Consider the following 15,828-nt stretch of genomic DNA (forward strand, 5'->3'; position numbering starts at 1 on the left):
GGCCCGTGAGCCACAACTGCTGAGCCTGCGCGTCTGGAGCCTGTGCTCCGTGACGGGAGAGGCCGCGACGTGAGAGGCCCGTGCACCGCGATGAAGAGTGGCCCCTGCTCGCTGCAACTCGCACAGAAACGAAGACCCAACACAGCCAAAAATAAATAAATAAATAAATTTATTTAAAAAAAAAAAATACTGGTCCTCGTGTCTGTTGGACTTGGGAGGATGGGAGTGGCCCATAGGGTAGGGGCTGAGGCACACCAGCCATAGGCGAGAGGAGACAGTGAAGACGCTGCGTCTGGCTGCTCTACCCCCTGGCTGGTTTGTGACAGGCCAAGCCCCTCATCCCTGGGGGTGAGCCCCGTACTGAGATTGCTTGTTGTCTTCCATGGTACTTTCTTGTACCAGTACTTCCACTTTCAGAGCTGCTGGTCTTGGGGGCGGGGGACCTCTTTGAACCCTCCCTGCCCATCTTACACACCTGCTCAGCCGGGCTTCTCTCATCGCTCCTTCACGTGGGCGATCTCTAGGTTGCTGTCTGAGCCTGGATGGGATTCCCCAGGTGACCTCGTCTGCTGGCCTCCACTAACTCCCGTTAGGCCCGCGAGCTCCTCAGTATCCCCAAACGGATCTTGCGGGTACTGGCGGGTCATGTGATTTCCAGTGCGGGTGGAGGCGCCCAGGAGCAGCCCCTGGAGCACCTGGAGGGGGCGGGGCTCGGGGACGGTGGGGAGCCGGCGCCCCGCCCCACCCGCCGCGCTGCACTTTCGGCGGGCTCCGCTGGGGGCAGCGTGGAGTTCTGTCCTACAGCCGCGCGCTGTCTGTTCTGGGCTCCTGGCCGGAACCTGGCGCCGGGAACCAGGAAGCTCCCGGCAGCGGGCGCGGGGCGGTCGGGATGGCGGGCCCTGGCTGGGGCCCCCCGCGGCTGGACGGTTTCATTCTCACCGAGCGCCTGGGCAGTGGCACGTACGCCACGGTGTACAAGGCCTACGCCAAGGTGGGTGCGGGGCGCCCCGGGGCTTCTGTGCGAGGCAGGAATCGGGGGCACGAGAACTTCTGAGGGCCTGGCCCCGGTGCCCGCCAGACCCTGAGCAAGCCCAGGCGGGTGCCGGGCCGGGAAACTAGAAAGGGTTAGAGAGGGTGTGAGAGCCGTTAGGGGCCCACGGCCTGCCCTGTCCCAGGCCGACCTTCCGTGGAGGTGGGTGGTGACCGCCACCAATAGGTCTTCAAAACAAACACACATACACACACCCCTGTTGTGTGAAGAGACAGGTGGAGACCTCGATGGAGCCTCGGTGTCCGTGGCTGAAAAACAGGCTCAAAACAGGGGGGATACCTGTGGGCTAGGAGGAGTCTGGGGCAGGGTTCTAGAAAGCTGGACCCACTTAGGAAGCAGAGTGGGCAGTTTAGAACAGTGAATAACATGCTTTAGCAGGGGCACTCTAGAATACAATGAAAGGGATTGTGGAGCAGAGAACACCAGGCTGGTGGGGAAGCCGGGATTCCGGAATCCGGGTGCCTCATTGGCCTGAGAAGGGGCAGCTGGGAAGCCTGGATGCTAGTGTGCGTGGGTAGGCCCTGTGAGGGGGAGAGGGCAGAGGGAACCAGAGCCCTTCTGGCCGCACATAGTCCCTGGTACCCTCAAGGCAGAGCCCTCAAATCTCCTTTCCCCACAGAAGGATACTCGTGAGGTGGTAGCCATAAAGTGCGTGGCCAAGAAGAGTCTGAACAAGGCATCTGTGGAAAACCTCCTGACAGAGATTGAGATCCTCAAGGGCATTCGACACCGCCACATCGTACAGCTGAAAGACTTCCAGGTGTGGGCCTGGGATGGGGCCACCCCTAAAGGGGGCTGGAGAAGAGACACTCTCTTCAAGCCTCCTCTCTGCCTTTAACCACAGTGGGACAGTGACAACATCTACCTCATCATGGAGTTCTGTGCAGGAGGTGACCTGTCTCGCTTCATCCATACCCGCAGGATTCTTCCTGAGAAGGTGGCTCGGGTCTTCATGCAGCAGTTGGGTAAAAGCCTCTGACCCCAGCCTGACACCCCTTCCCATGATCTCTGTCCTCTCACACTACCCCTGCCCCAGACTTAGAGCTCTGACACTCTTAGCAGTCGTCTCCCATCCCAGCTTGGATTTTTAGGGCCCATCCTTCCTATGTGCCCATCCCTGGCTTAAGGATGCTGTGAGAGAGATGGGGAGGAGCCCCATCTGTGGGGACTACAGGCTTCCACATGTGGAATGTAATGCAAAGACCTCATAGAACATACCAAAGACCCAAGTGCTTTGCTAAGGAAGAGAGCAAGGACCTAAAGGGCTGGGGCATCTAGGGAAGCTTCTAGGAGGAGGGGAGACTTGTGAAGGGGTACAAGGGAGGAAGGAGGTCACTTGAGGTGGGGGTGGGGAAAATTCTTAGCAGAAGGGGGAGCGTGGTGCTTGTATGTAAAGCATTTGGTAGACTAGCCAGGTCAAAACTGGGGTTGTGCAGGCTTGAAGGGGCAGATATAAGGCTGGGGAGGTGAGAGGGTGTGGGAGATGGGCTTCTCTGACCTGTCTGTCTGCATGGGTCCTACTCCCCAGCTAGTGCCCTGCAGTTCCTGCATGAACGGAACGTCTCTCACCTGGACCTGAAGCCACAGAACATTTTGCTGAGCTCCTTGGAGAAGCCCCACCTTAAACTGGCAGGTGTGAGTCTGGAACAAAAGGCATGGAGGTTTGGAGGGTGGCTCTCATGGAGCCCTCTATTGAGTCATCAAACAGTGACAGACTGGGAGGTCCAGGGATGGGCCCTGTCACCAAAAGGTAGGGCCTTTCTCAGGCTACCCATGCTCTGACTCCAGCAGTGTCATGGATGGGGTCAGGGCTCAGTGTGTGACCAGAGTCAGGTTTCAGAGTGTGACCAGGGTTAGTACTTTATCTGCCACCAAGATTGGGGCTCAGAATATGACTCAATCTGTGGTGGCAGTGTTGGAGAGCATGAGGTGGGAAAGCAGTGGTTGTGGCCCCTGATAAAATTTGGAGGAGAACTGACTTGAAACTGGAGGCCAGAGAGGCCCATTAACCTGAAACTGGAGGCCAGAGAGGCCCATTAACCTGAAACTGGAGGCCAGAGAGGCCCATTAACCTGAAACTGGAAGCCAGAGAGGCCCACTGAGCTCGGTGGGACAGTGACGGAGAGTTCTAACCCCTTAGTGGACCCTTATCCACATCGCTGGTGTGATCAGGGTGGGCTTCCTGGGAAAAAGGTGCTGAGGAGACTGTGCAGGATGGGTAGGATATATGCCCCCACAGAGGTAGGAGTGTGTTCCAGGTTTATAATGAGAGAAACGGCGTGAGCAAAGTAGGAAAGTGAGCAAAGTAGGGATGAATCGTGGTGAGTCTAGGGGGTGGGAGGAGCCCTGCACTGGAGCCCAGGGTGAGGCTGTGAAGGCCAGGGGCAGAAGCAGCTGGAATCTGAGCCCTGCTGCCTGGCCTCTTGCCTGCAGACTTTGGCTTTGCACAGCACATGTCCCCCTGGGATGAGAAACACGTGCTCCGTGGCTCTCCCCTCTACATGGCTCCCGAGATGGTGTGTCAGCGGCAGTACGACGCCCGTGTGGACCTCTGGTCCGTGGGGGTCATCCTGTATGGTGAGAGCGCTGTCCCCTGCCCCCACCTGGAGGCCTGCACTGCAAGGCCTCTCTGGGCCACTCCTGAAGGGTTTTAATGAGAACGCTGACTCTCCTGGTCTGGGGCCGCTCCCCAGGAGTGGGCCAGGCCAGACTTGACCCTATCCCCTCCCAGCCTCCCCTCTGCCTCCCTTCCACAGAAGCCCTCTTCGGGCAGCCCCCCTTTGCCTCCAGGTCGTTCTCGGAGCTGGAAGAGAAGATCCGGAGCAACCGGGTTATTGAGGTAGGTCTAGCAGGGCCTCGGCACCTGCTGCGGGGCGGAGAGAGTCAGGGCCCTGAGGTAGGAGACCTCACTTCCACCTGCACAGACTGGGGTGTGGGCTCCAGGCCACCTTCGTGGAGCTGGGGCACACTCTAGCCTGGAAGTCGGCTCCATTCAGTTCCAGGGACCCAGGTCAGCCACAACGGGGAGCAAAGGGACTGCCCCACAGCCCGCTACAGGCCCCCCATGGGGAGAAGGCCAAAGCAGATCTAGGCCCAGCCTTCCCAGAAACATTCCAGAGAGAGGAAAAGGATCTGGAAACAGGGTTCCATGACGGCTACGGGTTCCAGTGAGGGCGTGGACAGGACCCTGGGGGAGGAGGCTTGGCTCTCACTGACTGCGACATTTTGACCCATCACTGTTCCTCCTGGTCTCACTTTCTCTATCTGTCAAATGTGTATCTCTGGGGCGTCCCAGGATAGGGTGGTCCTGACCGGCACGTGGGGCTGGGGGCCGAGGTGCCGGAGCCTAGTGTGATCTGTACCTCCCCCACCCCCGCAGCTCCCCCTGCGTCCCGCCCTCTCCCAGGAATGCCGGGACCTGCTGCAGCGGCTCCTGGAGCGGGACCCCAGCCGCCGCATCTCCTTCCAGGACTTCTTTGCCCACCCTTGGGTGGACCTGGAGCACATGCCCAGTGGGGAGAGCCTGGCACGAGCAGTGAGCAACCAATGGAAATGGGTGGGCTGAGGGCAGATTGGGGGTTTCATCTACCCCTTTCAGTGGTGACCAGGTGACTTGCCCAGCAGGAGGCAGAGGGTGGGCTCAGGGCATCGCCCCTTGCGGTGAGTATGGGGGGTGGGCATGACTTCTCATCTGTCCGTCCCCCAGACCACCCTGGTGGTGCAGGCTGTGAAGAAGGACCAGGAGGGGGACGCCGCGGCCGCCTTATCTCTCTACTGCAAGGCTCTGGACTTCTTCGTGCCTGCCCTGCACTGTGAGTGCCAGGCCGGGTGCAGCAGGGGTGGGGTCTTCCAGAAGCAGCTCCTCTTCCAGAATTTTGTGGGAGACAAGGCAGAGGGTAAATCTGGAACTTAGTGCTTTGGGGGATTCCAGAGGGTTTGGTGTGGGGCAGGCGTCTCCTCGCTCTAGACTCCTCATATAAACCCGCACTTTCTGCAGATGAAGTGGACACCCACCGGAAGGAGGCAATTAAGGCAAAGGTGAATGAGAGTCCCCTGAGGAAATGGGTGAGGGATCCCAGGGCCTCTGGGGATTGGCTCTTAGAGGAACTTCTCTCCCTGGGAAGGGGGTCAGGCCAGCCTCAGTTGACCTCTGACGTTACAGTTTGGGGCGGTCCCTGAGGGAGAACCTGGAGGTGGGTGCTGGCGAGGCAGGCAAGGTGCGAGAGCCCTTCCTCGGCCCCTTGCCCTCCTGCAGGTAGGACAGTACGTGTCCCGGGCTGAGGAGCTCAAGGCCATCGTCTCCTCCTCCAATCGGGCCCTGTTGAGGCAGGGGACCTCTGCCCGAGACCTGCTCAGAGGTAGGCCCCAATCCTGGCTGACCACCAGTTCCCAGCAAGTCCCCTCTAGCCTGAGGGGGAGGCAGGTTGGGGTAGGCATCCTGAGATGAGAAAGCAGGCTGCTCCCCTCACCCTGAGCCTTTGCGCCTCATCCCAGAGATGGCCCGGGACAAGCCGCGCCTCCTAGCTGCCCTGGAAGTGGCTTCAGCTGCCATGGCTAAGGTTTGTAGCCAGTGGGAGGGGTCCGGGCAGGGCAGGGAGGAATCCAAGTCATGCCCCTAAATGACCTGGTGTCCCTGTGGCTGCAGGAGGACGAGGCTGGCGGGGAGCAGGATGCTCTGGCCCTGTACCAGCACGGCCTGGGGGAGCTGCTTCTACTGCTGGCAGGTGAGGCCCCATCACCATACTCCCCTCAGCCCTTGGCTGCCCTGCCCTCACCACGTGCCCTCCCTCTCTCTGCAGCGGAGCCCCCAGGCCGGAGGCGGGAGCTGCTTCACACTGAGGTGCCCACTGGGGTCGGGAGGCTTGGGGGGCTTCCTCTTCCCCGTTTGCCCCGCTCCCATTTGTGGGGACCTCCTTGGGTTCCCTCAGGGTGCTCCAAGTCTGGGAGTTAGACCACACAGACTTGCTAAGTTGGTGGCCCCTCGCACTCCATCAGGGCTTGGGTGCTCAGGTCAGGGCAAGGGGACAGGCAGGATCTGGGAACTCAGCAGCAATCGGGAGGCTTCCTGGAGGAAGGAGCAGATAAGGACTCAGAGGCAGGTTGTTCTAATGAGGCAGAGGGCTCTGGAGAGCATCGGGAGTGAGGAGGAGCTCAATTTGAAGGCCTCTCCTCGCCCCACGTCCATGGGCATGTCTTCCTTTGGCAGGTTCAGAATCTCATGGCTCGAGCTGAATACCTGAAGGAGCAGGTCAAGGTGGGCACATGGGTGCCCACACTGGGGCGAAGCTATATGTATTCTGTTCCTCTCTGCCTGTGGCTGTCTGTCCCCTGCTCCCCATTGTGTGTCCCCCACTCCCCGCTGTGTATGTCTCCCTCTCATCTCTGTCTGAAGGCCTCTCCATCACTGTCTCTGCCCTTTATGTTCCGCAGATGAGGGAGTCTCATTGGGAAGCTGAGGCCCTGGACAAAGAGGGGCTGTCGGAGTCTGTTCGTAGCTGTGAGTCCTGCCCTGGGGTCTGACCTTCCCCGCAAGGAGGGGTGAGAGCTGGGGCAGCCCTGGATTCTGCCTCTTTTGCTAGAGACCTGAGACTGACGCTCCCCACTTTCCCCGCCACAGCTTGTACTCTGCAGTGACCCTGCAGGATGATTGGACAGGTCACTGGGAATTGGGGACACGCTCGCCCCAGCTGATGCTCCGAATTCTGTGGCCCTCTGCCACCCTGCGGAGCAGGCTTCCTGGATGGGCAACTCTGGGACGCCCCACATCCCAGCATCCCCAGCACCACCTGAAAGATTCTTAACCCCCTACCCACTGTGTGTACTGGGAGCACTGGGGTGGGGAGGACTCTGGGAGAAGAGTGTTTCTTTCACGTGACTTTTGTTATTTGGTGGTTGCTGAGCCCTGAGCCTGTTGATTTCTGTTTTTGCTCTGAGACGAGCAGGGAGCCCTCTGCAGGACACTTGTTCTCTTTCCCCTCCTTGCCAGGAGGCAGCTGTGCCCTGTGCCCACCCCTTTCCTTCCTGGGAGCCTTTATTGCAACTCACCTCCCTCCTTGCACTGGAGCAGGGCACTCCAAGACCCCTCAGGGAGCACCCATCCCACCATATGCACTCAGCCCCGCAGAACTCACCAGTCTTCCTGGGAGCTGACCCCTGCCCACCCTCTCAATATTTTAAGATAATCCTTCATGCATGAAAATAATATCTTTTGTAGAGGTGGGGCAAATTTGAGAAACCCATGCCTTGTTCTTGCCCTGGCCTGGGGGGTACAAGGGGAGGGGTCCTCAGTCATCCCTCCCACCTTCATCCCTCTGTGGGGAATGCCCTTACTGGCCTCAGAGCTGGTCCTGGCCTAGGAGGGGGAGGCATGGGGATTGCCTGGCCTGTCAGTCTCCAGGGGACCCAGTGATCCAGGAGACCTGATTCTAGGTCTGACACTGCTGCTACTCCAGTGTGTGACCCCGGGCAAGCTCCTTCCCCTTTCTGGGCCTGGGTCTCCCCATCTCTCCAATGGGACTGCTACTATCTCCTCAACCCCCTACATGGGCTTTCAGGAGAACAAAGTGACTTTAATCTGGAAAGAATATATACACCTAGAGTTGTTTAGGGGTTTCTTTTCTGAAAAGTCAGAGAGGGTGTTAGTGATTTCTAACCCTTCTGCCCTTAAATGCCTCCTTGGGGCAAGAGTTGTCTGCCTTCCCTGTAGGAGGCTGGGTGTAAAGAATGTAACTCATTGTTTTTCTATTAAATTATTTTTTAAACTTGTTCTTCTCTTCTTGACCTGGGAAAAACTGGAGGTAGGCCCTGTTCACAGGCTGGGACTAGAGGAGCCCCAGGAAAAGCTGGGTGACATGAGGGAGGGCTGGGGGACGCCCCAGGGTGGGGGAGTGAGAGCCACATCTGCCTCCTGCCCTTAGCCCCTGGGAGATGCGGGAAAGTCAGGTGGACCAGCCACCAGTCCTCCCACCACCCAGGAGACCAGCACAGGCCTGGGAGCCCAGGCAAGGCCCTTCCTCTCTGCACGTGGAGGAGGGCTCAATGGCAAGAGTGCAGTCCTGTTAACCCTCTGTGCTCTGCACTGTACACTCCCTCACCCCAGCTGCTACCCCCTCTTACCCTGGGCCAGTGAGTGGGCAGTGAGCTAGATTGGGGAAAGGGCATCCTCTAGGGTGTCCTGTGTTCATGCTCAGCTCCCCAGGCCCCCCAAGTTGGGGTGGTTTCCAGCAGCCCTCACCCCAGCCACTGATGGGGTCTTGGCCTGAATGGCACTCAGGAGCATCTTTGGGGACTTAGGGGAAGGGGAGCTCACCCCCTGAATAGCCACCAAGGCTGCTCAGCCTTCCATGCAGACCTTAAAGCGCTGCTGTACAGGGAAGGAAACGTGAGGAGGGACCTAATTTCCCTGAAGCCTGACTGTTGGGAGGCAGTGTAGAGCAGTGGCCCAGAGGGCAGGAGGCATAGCTAAAATTCTGGCCTTGCTATTTGGCCCTGAAGCTTGGGACCCATTGATTAGCCTGTTTCTCAGTAAAACGAGGATGAAGATAAATGCCCTGTGGGAATGTTAAGGATTAAATGAGTCACCGTACATGAGCCTGGCACACAGAATTCAATAAATGTTATTTTCAGATGGGGAATGGGCTGGACGAAAAAGCCTCAGTGAGTAAAATGAGGGGAAGGAAGGAGGAGAATGAATGGCCCAGCTGGGTGGGTGAATGGAGAAGAATGGGTGGGAGGGAGAGTGGGAATGAGGAGGACAGGGTTTGTGAAAGACTAATTGAATAGAAGGATGATGGGATGAAAGGTTGGCCCCTCAGACCCCAGTTGTTTGTTTGTGATGTCTGTATTGGCTGGCTGGGAACAGGGGCCTGGTATTATGATACATGTGGATGTGGAGAGGAGTGGGCCCCCATGGGGGCACTGGGTACAGGAAAGGCCTGGGAGGCTGAGGCCGGTGGAGGAGGCCCTGGGGAAGGGCCCTTCCCGGGCAAGACATTTAGATGTGTCTAAGCCACCTGCCAAGGAGGGAGGCAGCCCAGCCAGAGGAGGTGGGGCTCCCTAGGGCTTTCTTTGAATGACAGAGGCCTATGGGAAATATGCTAATCTGCTTTTTTAATAATATGTTTTTTCTCCTAGGAGCGAGAGTTGTTTCTGTCTCTCACCTTTAAAACTTTGAAAGTGCCCAAGTAATGTTTGTGATGTATCTATGGTTCTCGACTACCAGTTAGAACTAGGTCTGTAAAAAAACAAAAAGAAAGAAAGTGCCTAAGGCAGGGGGGCAGGCCCCCTCCACCCGCTGCTGCCCACCACCCCCCCAGCATCTGGGCGCTCACTCTGCCCTGTCCTCCTACCTCCACTAAGTCCCCCAAGCCCAGCCAGCATTGGGCCCTTCTCCCAAGGGACCAACCGTGGGAGAAGAGCAGGGGAAGGAAGCGGGAGGCGGGGAGGCCAGCAGAGCCTGGGGACCCCTCAGCCTGCCCTCCGTGCCCATCTCTGCCTGAGCCCCAGAGCCAGCTCCTGCCCCAGAGCCTCCGCTACCCACCCCCCCCACCCCGATTCCAGGGACGTGCAGACAGGCCAGAGCTGCTTAGGGTTCTCAGGCTGTGAGGAAGTAACCTCCCGCTCCCTAACCCCAGGCCCCAACCAGCCCATTTTGTGAGGGTTCAGTGAGTGCTCACCCCCCAGCCTCCCCACGGCCCGCATTCCTGCCTCTTTTGCTCTTGGTCCTGCAAACCACTGAGGGGAAAGGGGTCTGTCCAATCCCATTAGGCAGAAGGCCCCGGAGGGTGGAGTGCTGATGTGAGCCTTGCTGCTGACGCTGCCAAGGAGGCCCATGCCCGCCCCCCACACACAGCCTGGGGCCGGGACTTGGTCTCCTCCAGCTCCAGGAAGATCAGGAGGGGTTTTTGTCCAGTGACTACCCCGGGGGGCAGCCTAGGAGCAGCTCAGAGGACCAGACCCCTTCCCCTGGGATGCTCAAGAGAGAAGGCCCAGCGTGACAGCCTGAGCAGCACTGCCCAGCTCCTGGGCCTGCGTCCTTCCCTGCCTCCACCCTCCTAACTCCTCGTCCTGTTTCCTCCACCTGTCCCTCCCCACGTTACCTATCGCACAGGTTTTATGTTCCTTGTTCTTATTTTACAAAGGAGCCCTAACAGAAGCTTTGCCCTTGAAACCAAACCCTCGGATGGCTCTTCCACCTGTAAATCTTGGCTGGCTTCTCCACAGGCTGGTGTCAAGTGGGGGCACCAGGGTCAGCCTGTAGCACCTTGTTCCTCTCCGGCCCCTGGGATGGCCTGCTTGTGGACCCTCCTGGTTGGTCTCCTGGACACCCCCCCCCACACACACACACCAGTGAGCAGGATGAGAGGATGAGATTTGGACTCTTCACTTTTTTTTAAAGAATGGGTTACCATTTATTGATATGGTCCATCATGTGCCAAGAGCTTTACAAATGGTCACCTTTTGAAACAGGTATTATTATTGCGCAGGGGTGGGGGCTCTTAATTTCACAGGGGGGAAAACAGGTTCAAAGAGGGAAAGGGACCTGCTCAAAGTCACACAGCAGTGTCTGGGCTGGAACACAGTTGCCCTGCCTTCTTTTTGTTACACCTTCCATTTCCAAGGTGTGGAGGGGGATATAGGCACAGGTGCCAGAGACAGCTGTGGTTGAGCCTCAGCCCCTCCTACAGTCTCAGGTAGTGACCCAGAGGCCCTGCCTTCCTGAGGTGCTGCCCATCCAGATGGCTGCCACAGCCTCCTCAAAACCCAGATCTATTTCATCTCGCCACAGGCTGAACCTGGTGCTCCGTCAGTGTGGGGACCCCGCCCCAGCCCAGGGCCCTGAGAGGGCAGAGCTTGAATATCTTATCTTATAGGAGCTGGCACTCCTGTGAAGCTGTGGGTGAGGAGGCAGAGGACACCCCTCCAAGGGCAGGGTTAGGGGCCTGTGAAACCCAAGATTCCTGGAGGGCAGTAAGAAGTGGGAGAATAGGCAGGTCATCTGGAATTTTTATTTTTCACTGAGCTGAGAGAGGAAATCCAGCTATGGAATCCAGAGAGAGTTCTACAGGAACAGAACAGAAATTGGCTGGGCCCTGGGCCCAGAGAAGGCCCGGAGCCACCTGGGCTGCTGTTCAGTGCCAGCTTCATCCTTGGCACTCGGCCCCTCACACAGCATCACTCAGCTTCCAAGAGCCAGAGCCCACAGTGGCAGCCGCTTGAGACTATGGCTGCAGCTGCTGCCCTACCCAACGAGGGGTGTGGGGTTGACTCTCAGGGGCCAGGGAGGCCAAGCTAGAAAGTCTTAGAAATCACCCAGTCCATTCCCATTTTATAGATGATGAAATAAGGCCCAGAAAGGACACTGGGTTTTAAGGAGAGTAAATGTGGAGACTTGAACTCAGGCCTCCTGACTGCTGAGGGTGTCTGCCTCAAGCCCCTCTCTAAGCGCATCTGAATGTCGGTGTCTAGAGGAGCTAGGCACCCAGGGGAGCTGGCCTGTGTTTGTGTTTGCGTGTGCCAGGATGCATCTGCGGCATATCCCTCTGCACATGCCAGGGTCTCTGTGTCCCTCTGTGTGTCCCTCTATGTGTGCTTCTATGTTCAGGAACTTGGGGCCATGGCCAGAGAGGATCGGGCCTATTCTTACAATCTTGGGAGGCCTTCCCAGGCTGAGTAGGGAGGGTGGGTCCTGAGGGGTAGGGTGAGGAATGGAGACTTTGCTCCCAGTGGAGAGGGAGAAAGCAGAAGGCAGATTGGAGCCATGGATGAGAAGGGTCCTGGGGCTGGCCTGGGGCAGGGAAACAAAGCCAAGATGGGATATGGGTCCCTGGAATTTGAGGCATGCTGTTAGCACTTATGTGGGGCCAGCCCTCTGGTCACCCCAGTGGGCAACCCCAGAGGAAGTAGTCACATGATGTGGCACTTCTCAGCTGATTGCTTGAGGTCCCCCAATGTGGTCTGGGCCTTGTCCTTAAGTGAGCCAAGGTCCAAGCCAGGGAGACTGGCCAGCTGCCCAAGGACCGAGGCCCTTTCCTCCTCCTCCTCTGTGTCCTCCTCAATCATCTTGGCCAGCTCCCGGGGCAGCTCCACGTCTCCACCTGCCATCTGGATCTGGCTCTCATCTGTCTCGTTCTGAAGGGAAGAGGAGAAGGGGTGGGGTGGGGTTGGAGGTCTGTGAGAACCCAGAGTTGAGTGGCAGGGAGGAGGCCTGGACTGGGTTCCAGGCCCCAAGATTCTGGAGCTTCATGTTCCAGTGAGCTCAGTCCCCCTCCCCCATCCCAGGATCAAGCTTTTGACGCTTGGATATGGAGACCTTGCACTTTTACACCACCTTACTTCACTCTGAGATGCTGAAGGTAAGACACTAGCATAGTGAGTAATGACAACATGAAAATCCTTCAGAGTCAGACTGAGTCAGCTAAGTCATGTGTTGACTATCATTAACTACACTGAAGGATGTTATCAATCACAGTGATGGGTTCCATTCACCAAACACCTATCCTGTGGCTGACACTGAGCTGAGTGCTTTTAATTCTCACAACAACCCTGTGAGGTAGGTATTGTTTGCTCCATTTTACAAAAAAGGAAATTGAGGCTCAGATAACTTAAGTAACTTGCCCAAGGTCACACCACTAGGAAGTGAGGGAGCTAGATTTAAACCTATGTCCCTGATTCCAACATCTGTGCTCTTCTTGCACAGCACCTGCCTACTGATTGTCATTGCACTTCGCTGTCCCTTTGGGGGCCCTGGGGCTTTCCACTTTATGTCCTACTCAGTTACAGCCAAGTCTTCTCTCTCCTACTGGACTCAGTGTTCCCCGATGGCAGAGTTGTGTCTCTTATATGCTTAGTGCGAGCATTGGAGGAATGACTCCATTCCTAGCTGAGTTTAACTCTCCCTTAGAGAGATGTTCAAAAGACTAGTGTGCTGTGGGGAGTCAGAGGCAGCCAGGGGCTCAGTAAACATTTGTTGAGTGAGTGAATGTGACATTCACATATCTGATCTTCCAATTCAAGTGCAAGATCAAGGTCAGGTGTACCGTAGCCTGTGCTTCTGTTTCTCTTCAGAGTCTAGCACAATTCTGGGCACTGGGAGTGGCTTGTGCCTCAGTTCCCTCCTTAGGCAACAGGAGTAGAACACTTACATGGTCATCTGATGCTGCAGTACCTAGGGGAGACATCCTCCTGGCTGCTTGGCCAACCAAAGGGGTTCCTTTGCTCTCTGCAGACAGACTTCATACTCCGGAAGGCAGCCAGGGGTCCGGGAGCAAGTGCAGGCTCAGCAGGCAGAGGCTTGATCTCTGATCCTAGTTCCATCGCTCGCTGGCTGTACGGCCTTAGCCAAGTCCCTTAATCTCTCTGAGCCTCAGTTTCCTTATTTGTAGATGTGGGTAGTAGCTAACTGGCAGAGTTACTGAGGGGTTAGGTAAGGGTGTGAATGTCAAGTGCCTGGCCCACAGAAGGTGCTGCCTTCTTTCCACCCACCTCCCTCCCTGGGTTTTCAGAAGCCCCAAGAGATTTTACCTGTGGTAAAATCTACTGCCTTCCAACTCTCCATCTGCCTAGGCCTGACTCTGGGTTGGGTGAGTGGGCGTTGGAGGAGAGAAGGGGCCTGGACTGGCTCCAGAAACACAAACCTATCAGTCTCCCGAGGACTGGACTACCCCTCAGCGCCAAGCCCTGGCCCTTGGTGGGCTCCAGTTAACGGTGAATGAATGAACGAGTGAGAGAACCCATGATTTAATCAAACACTCCCTGAGAGCTGCGGCGCCGGGAGTGGGGCAAAGGAGTCCGGAGCCCAGAGCTCAGGGGTCCCGGTGGTGCCTTACAGCCCGGGCTCCTAAGCTTACCTTGGGCAGCCGGTATTTGTCTCGGAAGTGGCTCCGCAGCGTGGCCCGCTCTGCCTTCCTCTGCGTGAACTGCGCGTCCCGCTCCATCCTGTGGGGGCACCGGGGACGGAATCACTGCCCGGGCTGAGAAAATGGGCGGGGTCTGCGAGGAAGGGGCGGGAAGGGTCTCTGGGTCCTGGGCGCAGTTTGCATCCCTCCTGCCCGCGGGCCTGTATGTTGGGTGCTCGGCGCTCTGACCAGCCGGGATTAATCTTTACTGCCTCTGCCAGCTATCACAGAGCCCTTTATCGCCTCCGTACCCGTCGCTGGACGGGAGCTAGCGGGGCGGGGGTGTCTGGCTGTCTGTCTCTGCGGACCCTAACATATGTCCCTCGCAGTCTCCGACTTGGTCTTTTCCTTTCCTGACAGGTTGTGTCGTGTGGGGCAAAGTATTCGGGACAGACATGGGTTCGCGTCCTGGATCCACTACCACTTTATGTCTTTAAGTCACTTACCTTCCTCTTTTGTAAAATGGGGATAAGACTTTGCAACTCACAAAACTGTTATCACGACTAAGTGAAATAATAGCTAACATTTAATGATTTGCCATGTTCCAGGCGCTCCGCTAAGCAGTTTATGTGCCTTAAGTAATTTAACCCTCATAAGTATATAAGGCATGTCTTATTACCATTGCCATTTTACAGAAGAAGAGACCAAGGCACAGAAAGGTTAAGTAACTTGCCTAGGGTCACCCAGATAAAAAGAAGCGAAGCCAGGATCTGACCCAAACAGCCTAGCTGTGGAGTTCAGCCCCTAACGCCACTGCAGCTCCCTCTCTGTCCCAGCGTCGTCCTCACACAAGTAGCCTCAATTATCTATGAGTGACCCCATCTCAGGATCTGTCTCCATGACTGATTCCGCCTCAGCTGCACCGCTTTTCTCAGAGCCTCAGGCTCAGAAGAGCTCCAGTTGGAAGACACAGACGGCTGGGACCAGATCGGATTAAGGGATTACTTGTTTCGTCAGAAATGCACGTGGCCTCACCTTGTCCCAGGCCCCTATCTCCCCTTCCCCCACTCCCTCTGGGCCCGAATGTGGAGCGGGGTTCTGGGTTTGAGATGGGATGGCTCTGGGGGCAGCCTAGAGGGCGCATCCCTGCCTCTCACCTCGTCTAGAAAAGTAGGGGAGGGGCTCGGGGTCTGAGACTGCCCTAAGGGTGGGCCGGGCGGCCCTTGGGGGGTGGGGAGGGCTGCTGGAGCCAGGAAGGGATCCCACTCACTTCTCTTCCACCAGTTGCTTCTGGTACTCCTCATACTCCTCTCGGCTCATGCCCTGCGCTTCGGCGGCCGACTTGTCCCCGTCCCCCTTGTCCTCGCCGCCCCCCAGGCTCCCAGTGAGGTTCTTCAGCTGGCCGCCCACCATGGTCTTCACCATGAACGCCATGGTCTTCGCTGGCCCGGGCACCGGGCGCCGGGTACCACGCGGCGGGCACCCAGGCACGTCCGCGCCTACTTCAGCACTAGGTCTTACGGACAGCTCCTGCCTGCGGCAGGAGCCCCGCGCTCTGCACCGCCCACCGCCCGCCCCTGTCCGGGCCCGCCTCCACCTCCCCAAACCCCTCCTCACAGGGGGCGGGGGGCATGCACGGGGCTGAGGAGGCTGGACCACGTGCCCGCTCCTCACTCCCGCCTCCCCCACGTGCCTCCTTCAATGCCAAGCTCATCTGGGCACTGCTGCCAACGGATTGGGGCCGGCCGCGAGGGGTTCGGGGAGGGGGGTCGCTCCCCAGGGGAACGAGCTGTGCTGTTATGCGCCCAGTACACTGCTCCCTATTCTCGCCCCCACTTCCTCCTCCGCCGGGTAGCCAGGATTTCAGCTGGGAATGCGAGTAGCCCTGGGCCCTCCCCAACCTTCTTTCCAACCCGCTGCCCCAGCAGCTGCCCAGAGAGC

At 57.7% G+C, this 15,828-nt stretch overlaps 2 protein-coding genes across 2 annotated transcripts; one reads left to right on the top strand and one right to left on the bottom strand.

Moving 5' to 3' along the window:
- Positions 1–844: 844 nt before the first annotated feature.
- ULK3 (unc-51 like kinase 3) lies at positions 845–7,815 on the top strand. Its single transcript, XM_036844853.1, has 16 exons — positions 845–991; positions 1,671–1,811; positions 1,896–2,016; positions 2,580–2,684; positions 3,485–3,628; positions 3,808–3,890; positions 4,431–4,586; positions 4,758–4,863; positions 5,049–5,089; positions 5,307–5,409; positions 5,546–5,610; positions 5,697–5,775; positions 5,851–5,891; positions 6,258–6,305; positions 6,482–6,548; positions 6,669–7,815. Exons 1-16 carry the CDS (start codon positions 890–892, stop codon positions 6,683–6,685), a joined length of 1,419 nt encoding a protein of 472 aa, XP_036700748.1. The 5' UTR covers positions 845–889; the 3' UTR covers positions 6,686–7,815.
- Positions 7,816–11,028: 3,213 nt separating this feature from the next.
- Positions 11,029–15,425, bottom strand: CPLX3 (complexin 3). The gene is made up of 3 exons (XM_036843957.1): positions 15,158–15,425; positions 13,900–13,987; positions 11,029–12,181 (listed from the first exon to the last, which is right to left on the bottom strand). Exons 1-3 carry the CDS (start codon positions 15,319–15,321, stop codon positions 11,957–11,959), a joined length of 477 nt encoding a protein of 158 aa, XP_036699852.1. The 5' UTR covers positions 15,322–15,425; the 3' UTR covers positions 11,029–11,956.
- Positions 15,426–15,828: the final 403 nt, after the last annotated feature.

Source organism: Balaenoptera musculus, chromosome 2 (assembly GCF_009873245.2).
Source record: "Balaenoptera musculus isolate JJ_BM4_2016_0621 chromosome 2, mBalMus1.pri.v3, whole genome shotgun sequence".
In the NCBI taxonomy this organism is placed as follows: Eukaryota; Metazoa; Chordata; class Mammalia; order Artiodactyla; family Balaenopteridae; genus Balaenoptera; species Balaenoptera musculus.

Coding starts and splice junctions, on each gene's coding strand:
- CPLX3 (XM_036843957.1), bottom strand. CDS start 15,321: ATGGCGTTCATGGTGAAGACCATGGTGGGCGGCCAGCTGAAGAACCTC. Junction 13,988..15,157: donor AAGCAACTGGTGGAAGAGAA/GTGAGTGGGATC, acceptor GTGCCCCCACAG/GATGGAGCGGGACGCGCAGT. Junction 12,182..13,899: donor ACAAATACCGGCTGCCCAAG/GTAAGCTTAGGA, acceptor TCTTCCCTTCAG/AACGAGACAGATGAGAGCCA.
- ULK3 (XM_036844853.1), top strand. CDS start 890: ATGGCGGGCCCTGGCTGGGGCCCCCCGCGGCTGGACGGTTTCATTCTC. Junction 992..1,670: donor TGTACAAGGCCTACGCCAAG/GTGGGTGCGGGG, acceptor CTTTCCCCACAG/AAGGATACTCGTGAGGTGGT. Junction 5,892..6,257: donor GGGAGCTGCTTCACACTGAG/GTGCCCACTGGG, acceptor TTCCTTTGGCAG/GTTCAGAATCTCATGGCTCG.